This window comes from Melanotaenia boesemani, chromosome 4 (assembly GCF_017639745.1).
Source record: "Melanotaenia boesemani isolate fMelBoe1 chromosome 4, fMelBoe1.pri, whole genome shotgun sequence".
NCBI lineage: Eukaryota > Metazoa > Chordata > Actinopteri > Atheriniformes > Melanotaeniidae > Melanotaenia > Melanotaenia boesemani.
This window is the reverse complement of record NC_055685.1, coordinates 36,117,249-36,137,049: the sequence shown is the minus strand read 5'-3', so window position 1 is coordinate 36,137,049 and position 19,801 is coordinate 36,117,249. Positions and strand designations below refer to the sequence as shown.

At 38.8% G+C, this 19,801-nt stretch overlaps 1 protein-coding gene across 5 annotated transcripts in view; it reads right to left on the bottom strand.

Annotated features, from left to right (window-relative positions):
* Nucleotides 1-19,801, bottom strand: part of rptor (regulatory associated protein of MTOR, complex 1) — a 206,159-nt gene that overhangs the window by 25,337 nt on the left and 161,021 nt on the right. For 3 of the 5 annotated variants that reach the window (XM_041982373.1, XM_041982371.1, XM_041982374.1), the window contains 7 exons: nucleotides 14,912-15,015; nucleotides 13,603-13,780; nucleotides 13,358-13,468; nucleotides 7,329-7,434; nucleotides 2,869-2,983; nucleotides 1,174-1,298; nucleotides 357-458 (listed from right to left, as the gene is read on the bottom strand). In XM_041982373.1, coding sequence (XP_041838307.1) covers nucleotides 357-458; nucleotides 1,174-1,298; nucleotides 2,869-2,983; nucleotides 7,329-7,434; nucleotides 13,358-13,468; nucleotides 13,603-13,780; nucleotides 14,912-15,015 — 841 coding nt within the window. Of the gene's footprint in view, nucleotides 1-332; nucleotides 459-1,173; nucleotides 1,299-2,868; nucleotides 2,984-7,328; nucleotides 7,435-13,357; nucleotides 13,469-13,602; nucleotides 13,781-14,911; nucleotides 15,016-19,801 lie in introns of all 5 variants that reach the window. The other 2 variants (XM_041982370.1, XM_041982372.1) reach the window with 1 other exon arrangement.

Here is a 19,801-nt window from a genome sequence, read left to right as displayed (position 1 = left end):
CATTCTGGACTTCCTGTAACAGTCTGTGAGAGCTGGCTCAAACCGGCGAAACAGACTTGATCCTGATGAGAACCCTGAGCACCGCTGTAGAAATTTGTTGTTTTGAACCTCCCAATTCTTCCCTAAAGAAGGTTTTAAAGTGTTTTTGAAACCCATTAAAAAATCTTTAAATTCCAAGTTTTCTAACTTAAAGCATGATGGTGGAAAAAAAAAAATTAAGTCAACTCCTGTCATACCTGCTCTGCGGATGGGGAGGTGTGGTGGTGTGACTGGGATGGGTTACCACAGGGAGGTGGGTGGGGCTGATAGTAACAAAGAAAGTTTATCTTTACTGTGGGTGCTGGTGGTGGCCTGACCTCGCGTAGTTGGCAGCATATCGGAGAGGCCCTGCCACGCCGTCACCATCTCTGGGTTCTTCTGGTCGGCAAAGTTCTTCCAGATGCGCAGCGCTCCGTCATCTGGACAGAAGGAAGAGGTATTGGATACAGATGGAAAGTGAGAACTGGGTAGGGAATGTAGAGGATGTCAGCACGATAACACCTCAAAAGGAGCCGGAGAGTGCAGAGCTGCAGCTTAAAAAACTCTTTCTCTGAAAGCATCTTGTGAGGAAGAAACAAAATGAGGCAGGAGGATAATCCTAAAAATCTCTGCAGCTCAAACACTGCTAAGAGCCAAACATAAAACATGTCTATGCACTTATATGAGGAAGTTATTACAACCCATAAAAGTCTCTACTTGATTTACGCTCTGTGTTTTACTTTTTTAATGCTGTATCTTTATAACTAATGTCTTGCCTTGGCATCCTTCACAGCATGACTGATGGAGAAAAGCTGAATAAGAGCACATTACGTTTTGATGAGATGGAATTTAAATGTATTAATCCTTGAGCCTTTCAGCAGCGTGAGGTGTGCAGTAAAGTGCTGTATTTGTTTCTGGTTTAATTTTAAGCAGTGAAGGCGAAAATAAAAAATGAATGAGTTTTAATGTAGAGTTGTTTTCTACAGAATCCTGCGTTACGAAGATGAAGTCATGCAGGATAATTGGTTTATTCTGCTGATGAATGACGATGAATACATGAGCGTGTCTGTATGTGTATTTATAGGTTGTTGGTGCTGAAACAGAGAAACATTGAGCTAGCAAGTGGGAACAACTCATGTGAGTGTGCATTCAGACCTGTTGCAGTGAGTAGTAATGAACAGTCGTGCCCATTCAGGTACTCCATGGCTGTGATGCGAGTGTAACGAGGGTTTCCGTTGTAGAAGTAGTCTAACCTCTCACCCTTCTCCCAGTCCCAGAAACTACAACACACCAACACACACTTATTAGTTTAGGATCCTCGTCACATGCACAATCATGTGATATGGTCCTTACCATATGTGTTAAGATTAAGTAAATCAGACAACCTCAGTTAAAAACTACACGACTCATGGATTATTGCACTGCTCCATTATCTGTTTTATCTATTTAATCTAATATATCTATTTAACTAAATCTATTCAAAAATCCATAAGCAACGCATGAAAAGAGTAACAGTAGAACTACCTTCAATAAGAAGAAGTTGAAGTAATTATGTTATCAGTCTCTTACGTAGTAGTGGAGAAATTTGGGTTCATTCTTCTTTGCATCGTTGCCTCAGTTCATTAAGGTTTGCAGCATTTGTTTCTGCACAGCTCTCTTATGGTCCCATGGCATTTCAGTCAGTCACTTACTGATGATCCCTCATTATCCACAATAGTGACCGTAGATTGTGCCCCAGTAGCTCCATCAACTTATTCATCCCAAAAGCCTATACATCCTTCAGCAGTTTGCATCTTCTAATGACTGGAACCAGTTAGAGTAGAAACTAAAACTTAGCTTGTTTATTCCATTTTCTGCTCTTACAAAAGATTGCCTGTGGTAGTCAAGTACGATCTACTTGGGCACTTATGCCCAAGTTGATATTGTGCGATGAAATCGTGATCTTGTATTTAAACAAAATGACTTAAAAAAACTTAAAAAAAAAAAAAAAAAAACTACAAAAAACTACAAAAGACTTTAAAAAAAAAATTATATGTACTGCCTCTAGCACTACATGACAGCACCTGGTCCAACTGGACTCAAAGCAGTCTGACTACCACTTAATTATGACGTCCCATCTTGTTTGAATTCATGCTTGTGTTGTTCTTGCTCTCAGATGTTAATCGCTTTGGATAAAAGCGTCTGCTAAATGACTGTAGAAGAGAATAGGATAGATGTGTGCAACAAGCTGTCGGAGATCCATTTTATTTAAATCAGATGTTGCAGTAGGGCAACATCCAATACCTGCAGGACACCGGCCCTCAAGGACCGGAGTTGGTGATTCCTGCTCTAAAAGGTCCCAAGCCCAAACCATCATCCCTCCACCACCATGCTTGACAGTTGGTATACAGTGTTTATATGCTGTGTTTGGTCATTTGTGCATTCTGACCAAACATCACCACTGTGGTCTGGTCTAAAGGATATTGCTTAAGACGTTTTGTGGTTTGTTCAGAAGCAGCTTTGTCTAAACCGTGCTGCCAAGTTCTTTTTAGAGAGGAGACTTTCTCTTGCAACCCTTCCAAAGAACCCATACTTTATCAGTTTTTTGTTTAGTTATATAAGTAGTCATAGACTTTAACATCCAATAAACAACTGATCAAATGTATTTTATTAGCAGCACTTGGCTGCTGCTTATCCTCTTAATTCCTATGGAAATATTAAGTTGTATTTACTTATATTGAGGACCTGGTGATTTTGTTTTGTAAAAATATCAAGTATAAAACTGGATCATGTTCCTTGCTATAACTTTGTGAGTCATTCAACATTTGGAACATTGAGACTGAGGATGTGGTGCTGTGTGTTATCTCTGACCAGATGCTGTCCTTGTCGGCCACAGCGATGCAGGTGTTGAAGGGGTGAAACTTCACAACAGATGGTACTCCAGGATTACGGTTGATGAATATTTGATCATCCAGACGGGAAATGCCTGTAATAGAAGGGGGGAAATCCAGATGAGAAATTTAACATTCTGAATATGTACCAGGCCAGTATCTGCATATTTATTTCAGGAAATAAGTCATGCAGTGGTGCAGTTCCCCCAAATGTGAATATATGCATGAAGAAGAATTTTATTAATTTGCCATTCTGCTCCAAAAGCCTCAACATTAGTTTCTACTCCCTCTCTTAAACTACAGACTAAGTCAGAAAATATGTACACAACTAACTGTTTGAACCATAAGGCCTCTGTTCCAGTGGTGGAGCTAGACCATTGTACATGGGTTGGCCAGAGGGTATGCAAGGCTTTCTCAGGGGGCCATGTCTGACTAAAATGATATGTGGCTAGCACCACGTTGGGAGCTGCAGGTCTTTCTCGGCCTGATCTGTAGGTTTTAATTCTTTTAAGATGTTACTTATTCCCACGGTGCTGACAGGAGCTCTAGCTCCTATCAAAGCCGGTATTGCAGTTTTAAAGCTCAGAGGGCTTTCACTTGACACAGAGTTGTTTGTCCATTCAGAGACACCGTATTAAAGGTGGTGGCACAAATATGGCAGCTATCATGTATGTGGATGTAAGTAGATATAAATGGCTCATTCCAGAGTGACATGAGACAACTTTGGAGATTTAATCAGAAGCCTTGCAGCAGCGTTCTGTAAAATCTGCAGACGGTAGGTGGATAATGAGTTTGAGTAATCCAATCTTGAAGAAACAAAAGCATGAATAACAATTTCCAAGTGATCAGATACCAACAGAAACCGTTTTTAATGGGAAGAATGAAAATTTTTCTGGCAGCTTGTATGGAATGTATAGAAAGCCAGCGAATGATGCTATTTTAGTTTGATTAAAAAACTGTAATCTTATGATGGTCTGAGCTCTGCTTTTAGATATGCAGAAACTTTGGTGATACCTGGGGAGAAACCTCTGCTCGGCTTCCAAAGCAAAAAACAGAAACTAAAATTATTAATGACACAAAATTGTGATTTTAAATATGGAATTAATGAAAATGTCGGGGTGTAGCACTGAATCAGTTGAAGGTAGGAGATTTAAAGCAGAAACAGAAAGTCACCTTTTAATGAGAGAGCCAACACTGATTTATCCAACAACCAGACTGCCTCTGCATATTGTATGCAGTCATGGCAACAACACATGCCAGTTGGCCAGTCTGTCCTGAGTTAAAATCCATTGCAGAAGGACCTACAGTATCTGCCCATCAGCTGTTTTAATTTCTGCAGATTTGACAGCAAAGTTGAGAAAAAACTGCTGCAAAATCTTAAACTTCTTGTCAAATCAGACAAAATCTGAAGGATTTCTTCACTGCTTTTTCTCTTCTCATCTTTAGTTTTGCAGCTTCATGCTCGACTACTCTGCCCTCTGTCTTCCTCTCTCTCCATCCTGCACTCTCCCTCCTCTCGTCTCGTCTCTCTGGAGGAAGCAGACTGAATGAGGGCAACCCTTCTACCTCTTTCAGAAAACAGAGGGGAATTCAATGATTGAGCAGGAAGTTAAAAGAGAGGGAGATACGTGTGCGTGAGCAAGCTTCGGCTCTGACGCCAATCGCCTCGTGACTGTGTGTGTGTGTGTGTTTGTGAGTGTGAGGAAGGGGCTGCCAATGACGTTGGATTTGTTAGTTATTCTGTTTGAGAAAAGCCAAACTTCACTTGGGGATTCTGTGTGTATGCTGCTAGCCCAGACTCTTAAATGAGTCAGTGAGTGTGTGTATATGTATGTGTGTGTGAGGGGAGTCCTGTGACTCAGAAATTAAGATGTTTCCAGCTAAAGACTGATCTCAATCAATCCAGTCATTGTTGTGGATCATACTGTCACATGCTGAAAGCAATGATGCTCCATGAATGTTTGGTGTGTGTGACTGGATCTTTATGTTGAATGTCTCAATGCCGGACAGGACTGTGCAAAAGGTCTGCAGAAACCTCATATTTCTTTATATATATATATATATACATAGAGAGAGAGAGGGGTGCAGCAATGTATTGAAACATGTAAGCGTAAATGGAAATACAGAATATAAAGTAAACAGTAACAGTTTTAAAAATTCTAGTGAACTTGAAAGTTAAGATTTTTTCCTTCAGCACAGCCGGAGCCCTTTTACACAAGTTTCTTCTTCAAAACTACTTCACAAGTAGTTTTCTCCAGGCTGCTTGCAGGGCTTTCCAAAGTTCTTCTTTGGATGTTTCTGCATTTTCTTCCGTTCTCTGTCCAGATGATCTCACACTGCTTCAGGAATGTTGAGGTCTTTGTTCTGGGGAAGATTCATCCCTCCATCAGACCTGTTGCCACTAATTTTCAGTTCAGTTGTTGTGTCATGTAGCATACCGCAGCATTTTCTCCGTTTGCCTCCCTTCATAATGCCTTCTTGACAGCCAACAGCAGATGGATCAACTGAAGGTCCAGATGCATCTCTCAGGTCTTCTACTGTAGAACGTTGTTTTTTTTGTTTTTAAAGGTCTGATATTTCTGTAGTCCTTTGCTTGTCCAGTTTCCTCAAAATGAAATAAGCCAAATTTTCAGCTACTATCTCTTTGGGACTCACCTTGATAATGTAAAATACTATTTTCTGTCTTTTGGTTGTTTTATGGGGCTGCACAGTGGTGTGGTGGTTAGCATGGCAGCCTCACAGTGAGAAGGTAACTGGTTCGAGCCTTGGCTTGGGGGAGATTTGAACGGAGGCCTTTCTGTGTGTGGGTTCTCCCTGGGTGCTCTGGCTTTCACCCACCGATGGACTGCTGACCTGTCCAGGATGTACCCTGCCTCTGCTAAATGCTGGGTTAGGCTCCAGCTGCCCCGCAACCTTTCAATGGATGGAGCAGTATAAATTATGGATGGATGTGTCTTTAATACAGGCTGCTAGCAACAAAGAGCCTAAAGATCTTATTTAAAACTGGTTCTTTGCTAAATTGTTTGCTATGTGTCGACAACACTGAATTAGTCACCCCCTGAGTTAGGAGCTTTTTATGCTTTACAGATACACTAAAGATTTTCTCAGTCGAGGGGTAATCCAGCATCCATCTTGCATCCTACCTGTACTGTGAGATCTCTTCAGACAGTAAAATCCACTCTGATGTTGACTTTTGTCTCATCTCTTGCTCTGTCCCTCTCTCTCTTTTTTTCATCAGATAATGTCCTCATGCATGTATTTTTTGAATCAGCCATGGTAAGCGTTCAAAATGGTATGTTTATTTCCACTTGCTAGTGTGTGTGTAAAGCGAAACTCAGCTCCAACATCACGCAGCATCCCAGAAGAAAAAGTTATGAAGTGGATTCTCAGCTTCAAGATGCTACTGGGCTCCAGAAATGCACAAATTGGTGTCATTGAACCTTCAAACGCAGAGTTTGAAGGTTGTAAGCAAGAAACACACTTTATTTTGGAAATGATCAACCAGAAGAACTGGACTGAAAGTGAGTGAAAAATGAGCCAATATCCAAAAAGAAACTTTAAAAGACCTTCACAAAGTATAAAACTTTAACAGATTACAACAGCCTGGTTGCTGGGAAGAAAAATATAAAGACATTAGGAGTGATTTAAGACTCGCACAGTTCAGTGCAGTTTAGCTTCTTCTTTCAGTTCAAAGAAAGGGAGGGAACAAAAAAAAAAAAATATATAACTTTTCACTTTTAATTAAAAAGCCAATTTATTTGACTATTAGAATTAATATCTACAAGAAAAGCTTATTTTTCATCCCTTCTTGTAGGGAGTAGCAGCCACGCACACTTCCTCGTTTGAGCCGAGGTGATGCATGCCATCTGTGATGTTTATCCACAAAAACATTAACCTTGTTGGAAAGGCTGAACCCTGGCAAAATAAAAGCTTCTTAAAATTCTGCTGCAGATCCAGATCAGCTTCTTGGTGGATGTTGTGTTGTTGTGTTTCTCATTCTGTCACAGCTTTAGCTTCTTATCTTGGTTTTCTGGCTTTATTATGTCGGGAAAATGGATATTCTGAGTTAATCACACTGGACCCCATCCAGTTACAAGACTCCATAAACACTGAGTCAAATACGAATCTGATAGGAACTCCGTACTCGTTCGATCTGACAACAAAGCTGGTGTATGAAATGTTAACTGACGTTGCTTGTATCATGAATTTGTACTGTGATTAAAATCAACATTTTGATATTTAATTTAATTTCCAATAATAATTAAGTGTTCAGGGAATTAATTTCACCAGGAAATTTCTCACTTTGACCAGGGAGCTCTTATTTAGTCTGAATCTTACAAATAAACAACCTTCTTTCTGCAAGAAAGAGCATTGAAATTTAAATGTGTGTTAAATCTAGGTTAAGTTGCATGAAAGCCCACCATCGTGTGTGACACCAACCTCTTTGTGTGATACTTCGACTCTGCCTCCTCACACGAGTATTTCTCAGGAACCTCCACTGTCGCTCCATCCTCACCTGACTCTCCAGGTCATGCTCCTCTGGGATCTGAGACACAGAATAAAACAGGTTTAGTGTAACCTAAAGAACTATCTGGCAACATCCCATGTTTGAGGTGTTTCCTATGGGCGAGGAAAAATACATTAAGCATATATTAAAAAAAAAAAAAAAAAAAAAAAAAAGGAGGGGTGGCTTGAAACTTTTGCACAGCTCCCATCTTATAACAGCATGAGCTTGGATTACCTTTGCAGAACCAATGCCAATGAGCTAACTGGGAAATGAGTCAAGGTATCCTGTTCACTTTATGTAATCCCATCTAATCACATCTATATGGCAGGGGTTCAGTTTGAAAATCATTAACTTTATTAGGTGTTATGGAACGAAATGTTCCCCACAGAATTTTCACTGACTTTAACACAATAACCTTTATTTAAACGGGACATTAAATATGCAGTTTAATGTAAAGCAGATGTACAGGGTGTCAGCTTGATGTTTTACAGTCAGACATTAAAAACATGTAAGTTTGGGTATAAGGAGAGCCGTATATGTGTGTGGTTTTTAACGCCGGCTACCAGTGTGTGCTTATTAGGCACATTTCTGCAGCACGGTCTCCTACATTCACTGAATGCTAAATAGTCCCCCCAACACACACACAAACAGTTATAAAACCATGTGACTACACTTCTACTGTGTGTCATCAACATTCCCATAATGGGTCCCTGCACTGTGTGTGTGCTGCTTTTAAAGAAAGAACACACATTTTAGCACCTCAGAGTGTCACTACTGAATAAACATGTTTGTGTATGTGGAGAGTGTGTTTGTGTATATTCAAGTCAGGTCTACCGGTAGTTCATCCACAGTTTCTGGGGACTTTATGGATCCTGAGTGAGAAAGAAAAGAGGTGGATTTAGCAGCTAGGCTCTGGTGTGTGTGTGCCTGGGTGTGTAGATAAGAGCTGGCTGATACTGTTGTTTCCAAGGTTGCGGTCCTGCACTGTGTCAGCTCCTAATGTAACGTATAATGAGACCCAAGGGTGAAAAATGTGTGTGAGGAAGCCTCTGCAGAGTTCTGCAGATGGTGGATATGCTGTAAAATCCGAATTATATTGTGCAGCCAAAACTATTGAGGATGTTCAAATGTGTAAAGACTGAGCAGAGCTGTACCCAACTCCACTCGTCTGAGAGAGAGATTTGCGCAGCATTTTAAGATGTTTAACTGTGTCTGATAAGTTTCCAGCCTTCTTGTTGGTTCTTTCAACAACATACAAAAGACTAGACGCTTGTGTAATTCACAGTTAACTTGTGTCAGACTGTTCAGAAATGAGAAAACCTACTGAAAGCAACTCTGAATGTGCACAAATACTTTGGTTTAAAAACATTTTCTACAGGGAAGCTCTTTTTTTTTTTTAATTCATCTGTATGTGCTGCAGCGTTATGATTCCTCTGACTAAAAAAGGGTCATAACAAAACATACTTGTGAGCATAAAGCTGATCAATATGCTATTTGTTATCCATCAGTGCATCGCTGTCCTCTCCTACAGACGCTCTAAATGCAGGTGTGCTGCTGACAGTGATATGATTGACCTGTGTGCAGACTTTAAGGCAAACTCACAGAGATTTTGTAAAGGAGGAGACTATCATGGAAGCACTCAGAGTTGTTGCCAACGCAGTGATTAGAAGCATTTAAACGCCTCGGCCCTCCTCCCCCTCATCGGCCTGCACTTTCACTCATTCTTCTCATCCAGTCGTCTCCCTGCTTTTCATCACCCCTTTCTGCATCCTCATGTCATTTTCCTTTCATCTCCTTCTTCCCGCCACCAAGCTCTTTATACTGAGTTTTATTTCACTTTCAACACTTGAGATTTTCCTTCTCACCCACACTGCCCCCTCCATGTCTGCTCTTCTTTTCAAATATTTTACTTTCATGATCTCTTACTCCTACATTCTGAACGTTATCCTGCACAAAAACCTTCCTTAAGTGTTTTTCCTCCAAACATCTGATGCTTGTTGTAAATATTTTATTTGACTAAAATCTTATTTTCTCTTTGCTCCGTGTCACCCCGTCATGCACACATGAATCTGTAAAACTAGATTTGCCTTTCCAAACTTCAGATTTTCTCTTCTATTTAACCCTCAAACTTGCCTATGTTTTTTTTATTTATTATTATTTCTCTCCTTTTTTAATTGTAAACACAAAAATTGTGAACAGAATGTGTGATTTTGACTGACAGGTGGAAAATAACTCCCACTGGATGAGCGCCCCCTCACCCATGAAGCTGAGGCTACATCCACACAGAGACGAAACTATTTATTTATTTTTACAAACGGAAGCTTTTCCAGAAAGGTTTTCTGCCACATAATTCCAGTGACGCTGCCGTATCAATGCCGGGCCTGGACGTGGTGCTGCAGTCTTTACACTGGCTTCCAGTCAGTCACAAAAAAAATATTTAAAACCTTCTGATTGTTTACAAATCCAAGAATGGTTTAGGCCCAGAATACATCTGTGATATGTTCAGAGAATATAAACCTAGCAGAGCTCTTAGATTCAAAGACTCTGGTCAACTAGTCCAGACCAGAGTCCAGACTAGAGTCCAGACTAAACATGGAGAAGCAGCATTTAGCTGTTATGCTGCAAACAAGTGGAACAAACAGTTCTGAAAGTTAATGGTTGAGTCGGCAGGCTTCATTAAAGCTACGCCTTCAAACAATACAAACAACAGGCTAAACAACTGACTGAATTTCACAAGATGTTAGGATGTCAGGACAAGGTTTCATAAATCACCTACCGAAATTTACATCGGTTGCCTGGCAACATAACAACCAGCTGGAAAGATGGACATGTACCACAATGTCCAAGTCTTTTCTCTGTCGTGGTAGACACAAGCAGGCACACTGCTACAGTAATCGATTTTAATGTACTTAATAATTTTTCTTGATGGCGCCGACGCCCCCATATCAACAAGCTGCTGCTTTAAGAGAAACTTACTGACTGAGGACTTTGGTCGTCTTTGCTTTTGTGATTTGGTTTTTGAACTGGTTTAATAGTAACGCTTGTGAAAAGCAGTAGCTTGACCCAGACATTTGTTGATGCTACAAGCTACTCATAGGCATTAGTATAGTGTACTGTGCTTTTGTGTATTTTTTTTTTTTTTTTTGGCCATTTTGTTTTTTTATTGCTTCTCTTGACTTCTATTTTCAGATTGTGTTTTCTTTTTACTGGGTTTTACTTATCAGTAAATCACTTTAACTTCATCAGTTAGTTCTGGTCGTATCGTTACTACCCTGATTTCACTCGTCAAGCCGGGATTGTAACGGCCAGAAAAAGATCCAGATCCTCACACACTGACAGCGGCTGTTTGATATTGTTCCAAGTGTCAAGTTTTCGTGTATCAAACTTATTTGTAACATGGAGGAAGAGAGTAGTGCCTGGTGATGCTGTGCTCTTCAGGGGATAGGTCAGGTTTAAGTAGTGAACTCATCAATTTTCCCACAGAAATCACTCAAAGTGACTGAAAACATTTAATTGTAAACATTTGAAAGCACATAAAACAACACAAGCTGGACCAAAGTGCTGTACAGTAAAATACTGAGAGCTCAGGAAGTATAAAACTATAAAAACACAGTAACAGAATGGAAGAAATCAATAACTTCATAAAAATGACTGAAAGTAGTAAAATACAAGCCAATTAAAACACAATAAACGGCAGAGGAAACAATCAATGTGTCAAACTCGATCCATATGGAAAGCTAAAAAGAGGTGAGCCTTCAGTAGCAAAATGTTTACGAGGTCTGAGCTTCTTCCTTGAATTACTTGATCTTGGAAAATCTAAAATCATGCCATTAGTGTTCCTTCATGATCTATCTGGTCTATGATAAGATAAATGATATTAAAGTTCCTCCTGGTGAGGTGAAGCCAGACCATATAAAACAGGGTTCTTCAACTCCGGTCCTCGGGGGCCATTGTGCTGCAGGTTTTAGCTGTTTTCCCTGCTTGCAATCCCCTGAATAGCTTGTGCAGAACCTGAGAACGAGATGCAGAGGGATCTGCTATTTTTTAATCAGGTGTGTTGAAGCAGGAAAACGCCTGAAACCTGAAGAGCGTGGCCCCTTTAGGGCAGGAGTTGGAAAACCCCAAATGTAAGGCCTTAAAAAACAGCAAAAGGAAATCGTAAAATTAATTATGTAACAAACAGGAGGGTCAGTGGAGTGGGACCAAGACTGGTGTTTCTGTATTACACAATTCATTTCAGTATTTCAGAAGTCGGTAGGACTTCTTACTTCATATTTCAATATTTTCAATTATGAATCTGAACAAACCTAAATGATGTATGGCAGGGATCCTCAATCCTGGTCCTTGAGGGCTGGTGTCCTGCAGGTTTTTATTAGTTTCCCTGCTGCAGCACATCTGATTCAGACTCAGACGTGTGCAAAGCTTGACATCAAGCTCTGCACACGTCTGAATCCCAGGATCCCTGTTGTATGGTGTTCCCAAAAGATCAGTCTTTGGGTACCTGCTATTCAGCCTGTACATGTCTCCCAATATTTGCATCCTCCAAAACCACAGCTCTGCTAATGACGGCTATGCAGATGATCTCCAGATGTGCCTGTCTCTTTGCTTATAGGCAAGTAACTGAATTCCAGCTGGATAAAGATAAAAATGTAATAATGAAGAAGGACAGCTGGTGCTTGGAGATTATCTGAGACAATAAAAACTAACATAACATATTTTGTAATAATAATTTTTGGGGTTTTTGTAAGTAGGCTAGAAAAGATATTTAAAGCCTAAGTCATTAAATCATGTTTTATACAGAGAACTAATGCCCTCCTGGATGGTCTTTTAATGACTATCAGATATCCACAATCATTTCCAGCTGAAAATTAAAAAGAACGTATTTTTATTTATTTTTCTAAAAAGCTACGAGTCTGTCAGCAGTGTAGACAGGAATAATTTTATGGACACTAAAAATCCAGCCCTAAAGATGTCTCAGATCTGCAGGGACCGGTCAGTTAATGGTTCCCAGAGTTCAAACCAAGCAAGGTTTAAGCCGTTAAGCTGCTCTCTGCTGGAATCAGCTCCCTGTGGGACTGGATTTGCTCAAATTGTTGCCATTTTAAAAGCTAAAAACATAAAAAGAAAACTTTATTCTTTTGCTACAACCTTTAAAGTCCCACTGCAGCTGTTATTAATCTCCTAAAAATACATGGCTGTTTCTAAAAATTGTACAATGATAAATGGGTTTTGTTGTGTAACCCCTTAATGGCCTTAAAATGACTCTAGGGGTTTGACTTAAACCTTTTTTTTCCTCAACCAGTTAATGAAAATAAATGAGTTTGGTAATGTGAGCTTACCCAGATCTGCACCCACCAGCAGGTGGCCGTACCTGCCCAGTTTACTGTTAAGCTCCTTCACTTCTGGGATAATTTAGCATTCAAGTTTGGAACCACAGAGCAATGGTCAGGAAATGAAGGCTAAACTATAGTGGCTTTAACATAATGTGTTTATTTTTGTAGCTCACTGGTTAGCTAGCTCACTACTAACTTGGCTAGATTTTGACTCATTTGATGGCATTCATTGGTGGGTTTAGTAAAATCACTCCTGTTTATCCACCATTTCACTCAATTTCACACAGCTTAATTATTCAGATAAGCCATGGGCCCTCCCTTGTTTTCATACAAATTCATTACTATTTAAAATAATTTCATGACAGCCCAGTCGATCCACTGCAGATAAAAAATTTCTAGAATAAAAAAAAAAATTACTTTTTTTTTTGTATCCCCTTTTTGAGTTTTTATATAAACCTTCTTGATTCTCAGTGAGAAATAACCAACACGTTGCTGTGTGTCCTTCGTCCTCCAGGTAAAATAAAAGAAAACTTAATGCTGCTTTATTTGGATTATCCCCTGGTGATTAGTGGAAGGAAGTGATGGTGGGGCACAGACAGTAAAAAAGGAGTAATGATGGGGACACCCACCTTCATGACAGGCTGGGCAAAGTACTTGGCGCTCCAATCACAGAGGCCGGTCTGCAGGGCCAGACTGATGTAATTCCTGTGGCCCCCCGGCTCGTCGCCATCCTCAGCTGCCTGAACATGCACGCACAACAAATATTAGAGTTGAACAGAGAAAAGAAGGAAATTTTGCAGCTTTCAGCAAATCGTGAACAGTGTTTGGTGTTCGGAGCTTATTTTTCTCATGCAGCAGTCATTTGTTCCTTTACCTGCTCTGGTCCCTTGTCAAACATCTTGCGGGTGCGAGGGAACTGGTGCGAGTGCGGCGCCTGCCCTCCCAGCGTTGGGGTGTAGGGAGGTCGTGTAGCCGGCTGCTCTCTGGCAGGAGGTTTAGGGACGTCGTTAGTTAGGCTGGAGCTGCTGGTGCTGGGCATGGGTGGAGAGCCGCTGGAGGAAGCAAAGAAATGAACATAGAGACAGCCTTTCTTTTGTGTTTGCAGTCGTCTCTACGGACATATGAACAATACAAATATTACTACAAACCTGAAAAGTAGAGGACAATATATTTATATATGATGAATGAACTGGATATACTTGCACATCAAAATCAAATGCATGATACTTTATAAACGTATCACCACTATACATTTAGACTTCTGAGTCAAAATTTGGGATGCACGGATACTGATACCAGTATTGGGTATCGGTCTGATACTGTGTGTGAGTATTTGTACTTGGGTTTCATAAAAGTGTGAAATGTGAAAAAACTAGGGCTGTCAAAATTACTGCATTAATGCAAAGAGATTAATCTGTGGAGTTAGTGCATTAATCTTAATTAATTAATAAATGCATAACAAAGTTATTATTCATGTCATATCAAAAATCCATATTTGGTATTATCTTGGCGAGAGAAGCAGATTTTGGTCATGGACGTGAGGTTACAGCGCCGAACCGAATCCATCAAAAACCACTTTTTTTCCAACCGTTTCATCTGCCCAGCAAAGGAGTGTAAGATACTGTAAGGGTGTAAAATACTGAGCTCATTCTGCAATGGCAGAGAACTCCTCCATTTCCTCCTTTCTCCTCCATCATGTGTGTGGTCTCTCTCTTGTAAATTAAAAACCCTTTGACACGGGTTTATGTTTATCTTATTTTCTTGATTTCTTACTGGACATTGATAAAGATGCTGATTCCACAACACCATTACCTGAAAATGTGGCATGTTGTGCAGTGTGTCCTTAAAGAAATATCTGTGGAAATGAGACAATGCATCTGGAGCGTGTAATGTTGGCTGATGCCTCATCAGAAATGGTCTCCATAATTATTTCCAGTCTGCACTTTAACTCAGTTGTTTATGTTGTTCTTTTTAATGCAATAATCTTCATTATAAAAATCATTAAAAATCCAGATAAAACTACTGATGTTCTGTGTTTGGGCCTCATCACATTCAGCTGACTCCTAAAAGCCGAGTGAGCTGCATGATCCATGACTTGGTGAATTTTTCTTTAATGCGTTTCTTGTGAATAATCACATTCATGTGTGTGTGTGTGTGTGTGTGTGTGAGGGATGGTTCCTCACCCTGCCTGGTGGATGTGCGTGCCCTTGCTGGTGGGGCTGGCCGGGGCCGACTGGGTCAGCGATCCTGAGTCCAGGATCCTCTGAGGTCTAGCGTTCATTGTTGCCTGAATAGAAAGTGAGTTACATCACTGTTTTTCATCAGAATTTTCATCAGAATTTTTTTTTTACACAGTTCAGAAGCAAATATAAAGGTGTACATGAATTAAATGCAGATGCAGAAAAAAGTGCAGCACTTCACAAAGTTTGCCTAAATTTCAAGAAATGTATCTCATTACCTGGAGCAGATAATATAAGCTCTTTATTGTGAGTTCTCTAATGGCTGAAGGGAAGGGAGGGGTAAACCCAATAAGGACAACAGAGGAAAAGCAATGCTGATGAATAGCAAACTTGTTTACTGAAGTCAGGTGGAGAGAAAACTGTGCAGGGTAAATCTTGTTAACAAAAGAAACCAAATTTACTAGCTGGTACCGTCTCTGATTTGATTTCTATGCTAATTACAGAGTTGGAGGGAGCATCTTTTGTTTGTGCTTGTGTCTAAAAGGCTGTGAGGGAGGCAGAAAAGCTTACATATATGTAATCTATGGCATTTTTGGTGGGGAAGGACACATGTTCTAAGGTCACGTGTGAGTGCTGCTTTAAGAGACAGTGAGAAATAGCAGATTGGTACAGCTCTCAGAGGTCATCGCTGATCTAACTGCATTTTCTTTAACCCTTGAGGCACCTTCAAGGACCAAACGTGTACTTTCTGCTTATTTTGTGTTTTTTATTCTCAATATCTGCTTCAGTTTAAAAGCTAATTGTATCAAACGTTTTTCTTTTATTATGTTTAAAATTCATGCCTTTTTACCTTGGGACCGATGTGATTCCACTGACTACTTTAAACACATATTTTTGATATACTATAATCCTCATAATGCATATTCAGTATTTCTGTTATTTAAACAAAATAGGATTTCTTATGTCAAAAAGGGGATGAAACACACACACACAAACACAGATACATATATATTATCTTACTCTGAGCTATATTATATACAGTATCTCACATAAGTGAGTACACCCTTCACATTTTTGCAAATATTTATTATATCTTTTCTTGGGACAACACTATAGAAATGAAACTTTGACATACAGAATATCAAAGTTTAGTTTTTATAGTTTCTTGTCCTGTATATCAAAGTTTAATTTCTATAGTGCTGTCCCATGAAAAGATATGAAATATTTGCGAAAATGCAAGTGGTGTACTCACTTCTGTGAGCTACTGTATATCTATCTATCTATCTATCTATCTATATACATATATATATACACACACATATATATATATAGATAGATATAGATATATATCTATCTATATATATATATCTATATCTATCTATCTATCTATCTATATACATATATATACACACACATATATATAGATAGATATAGATATATATCTATCTATATATATATATCTATATCTATCTATCTATCTATATACATACACACACATATTTATATATCGATAGATATATATATATATCTATCTATATATATATCTATATATCTATCTATCTATATACATACACACACATATTTATATATCGATAGATATATATATATATCTATATATCTATCTATCTATCTATCTATCTATATACATATATATACACACACACATATATATATATATCTATATATATAGATATATATATATCTATATAGATATATATCTATGTATACATAGATATATATCTATATCTATCTATCTATCTATCTATATATATATATATATATCTATATATATATATATATATATATATATATTTCTGGTGGTCTGAAGTCATTAAAAAGATTTGATGTGAAGAAAGTGAAAAAAAATTATTACTTTTTTAATGACACTTATGAGAGATACCATTTTGGTACTTAAGGGTCAAAAGTGTAGCTTTTTTAACAGTGACTCAAGGGTAAAAAAATAATAAAAAATAAGCAGACAAACAAGTAAATGTTTTTTTTTATTGTGGAGAGAGATGATAACAGGGAGAAGCAGGTAGTGGATGTAAAAACCTGACATTTAACACGGTAGCCTAAAAGCAGCAACAAAGCACAAACAGATTTTCAGAAAAAACAATGACTACTGAGGGAGTAGTTTCCCATGAGGAAAAATGGAAAAGTGGAATCCCATTAGTTAAAATGACCCAGTTTTGCAACATGGTCATGGCGTTTGATGAGCTGCAACATGGGATAAACAAAGATTGTACCAATGCAGGAGGCTGACGCGCTTAGCGCAAAATGTAATATGTAAACTTCAGTGTTGGTGGTAAATAGGGGTAACTGTTGCTCTGCTCCACACTGAGACACGGGTTTTATGAATCGGGACACAGAAAATAATCTCGGCCACTTAAAACGAGGTAAACATGAACTCAGATTAGCAACACATGACATATTACACAGTTTAATTATTAATTTAACTAAATATAAGGCAAAATTCTAGAACAGTGTGTGAAGAACTCAGCCTAACAGCTTGTTGAACTACCTTTAGCTTTAAGATACTGGTAAGAAACAAATATATGTTTATTTAATTTCTCCTGATACATAAAGACTTGGAAGTGGAAAAGGTTATAGTTTATCCTCTTGTAACTTAATCCCTTACCAAATAAAAAAACAGCCATAAAAAAAAAGTGTTAGTCTTACCAAAGTCCTTTGAAATATTAAAGGACTTTGTTCAGTGGTGTTTAGGTGAATTAAAAAGTAGAAGACTTAATTTTTTTTTTGCTCTTTGACAGCCTGCACGTCTCTGTATGGTTAAAGATTGAATAAAAGGCAGAATAACTGCATCTAAAAATAAAAAACAAAATAATATCCATGACTTTTAGCTCAGCTTACATTATGATGAGGCGGCATTCAATGCCTCAATCATCTGAGAAGTTAGTAAATTTTAATTAGCTGCTGACCTCGTTCACTTAGTAAGAAATCAATAACATCTGACATTCAGAATCCTAATTAAACGAGCTGAACTCCCCATTAGGCTGATGTTAACACTTGTGAACTTAGATTGAAAGTTCTTTGATTAAGCTGTTCCCGTTCAGCTCTTTGCAGCTAAAATCACAAATGTGCTTTATAAATGACTCATTTAAAAAAAAGAAGAAATTTAAAGATGTTCAGACTGTCATTTCTTTTTAATTTTTTTCAAGTGTGCGGACACTAAAAGGTACAGCTTGAGCTGTTCTAGCTGTTAAAAACAAATCAGCAGTGCATTAACTTTAACTTTTTTACACTTGAAATCTCACTTCTGAACTTTGGCAGGTTTTTAAAGCGATGCTCCATGACAGAAAAAAAGAAAAGTTCAGTTTTTCAGCCTTAGGATGGTGCACAGCATTGAAGATTCCAGGAATGTGTGCCATCAAAATGAGTCTGGAGCACAATTTTAGGTCTAAAAAGCCATATAGTGTTGCTTTAAAGTTCCCATGACAATGATTTGAATCCTGTAGCCCCGCCCCCTGAAAAGCCTGGTCTGCTCTGATTGGTCTCTAAAGGTGTAAGCAGGCAGGCACCATCTATGAAGACCACATTTTATATGTTTGTGCTTCTTTCACTGGCTCCTTGTTTATACGATGGTTGTGTGGTGGTTGTTTTGTTGGTCCTTGTTGGTGATTTGTTGTCTTTTGGTGTTGTTGATTTGTTGCTGATGTTGATGTTGGTTGGTTATTGGTCCTGGTTGTTGTTAGTTGATGGTTTGTTGTTGATGCCATTGTTGCCATTGTGGTTGTTGTTGGCTTTTGATTGCTGGTTGTTGGTTGCTGTTGGTTATTGGGTGGTGTGGCTCAGTGGGTATAGTGGTTGTCTTGTAGCCTGAGGGTTACCGGTTCGATCCTCGGCCTGTGGAGCTCATGTCAAGGTGTCCCTGAGCAAGACACTGAACCCCAAATTGCTCTAGATGGGTCGTGGTTAGCGCCTTGTATGGCAAATTCTGCTTAGTGTGTGAATATGTGTGTGTTGTTGCCTGAATGTCTGAATGTATAATGTATAGTGTTTTGGGTATCATTCCAAGTACAGAAAAGTACAGAAAAGCGCGCTATATAAATACAGACAGATAAATACAGCAAATCATTTACCATGGATTGCTGGTTGCTGTTGATTGCTGGTTGTTGTGTGTTTGATGTACAGAAGCCAAGCAGTAGTGTTGCTTTAAACTTTAGATTACAGTCATTGATATTTTTACAAAATTACTTAAATTCTTAAATGATCTCACCTCTTTTGTGAGACATTCTCTTCTTCCTCCTTTCCTTTCCTGTAACTAGTCTCATTCTTTACACCGTCCAACCACTGCCACTTAACTGTTTTTCCTTCTATTTGTCACTTACTTAATTTACATTTAGCTCCTCGTTCAGCTGCACTTTGTTCAGGCAGCAGCTTGTAAATTACAGCGTACGCATAAGCAAGCAGGCAGGAAATGAGTGTGTGACACATCATGAAAAAGAATTCATGAGAAATGTTGTAATAGCACTGCCAGGACAAGTAACTGAAAGAGTTTGCTTCATTCATCACCAAAATGACCAGAAAGTCTGAATTTATACCCGACAAAATAAAATTTTTACTTGCATTTGGTGGGTTGGTGGCTTTGGGTCAATGCTTGATGTTTTTAAATGTGCTTATAAGCGATGCATGAATCTACAGCTGAGTATCAGGTGTATTTTTATACTGATTTTTGGGAACTAAAAACCACTAAAGTACCACTGCAAGTAACAAAAACACCTTTTTTGATAGTTGGCTCAGATATTAGTTAACAGCTGATACACAGTTCAAACCAGCAGATTTAGATTTTATGCATACTGTAATCCAGGCTGAGCAGTGATGAAGGTGGATAACTTATTTAAGAAACTGAAAGGGGCGGAGCAGAAGGCGATC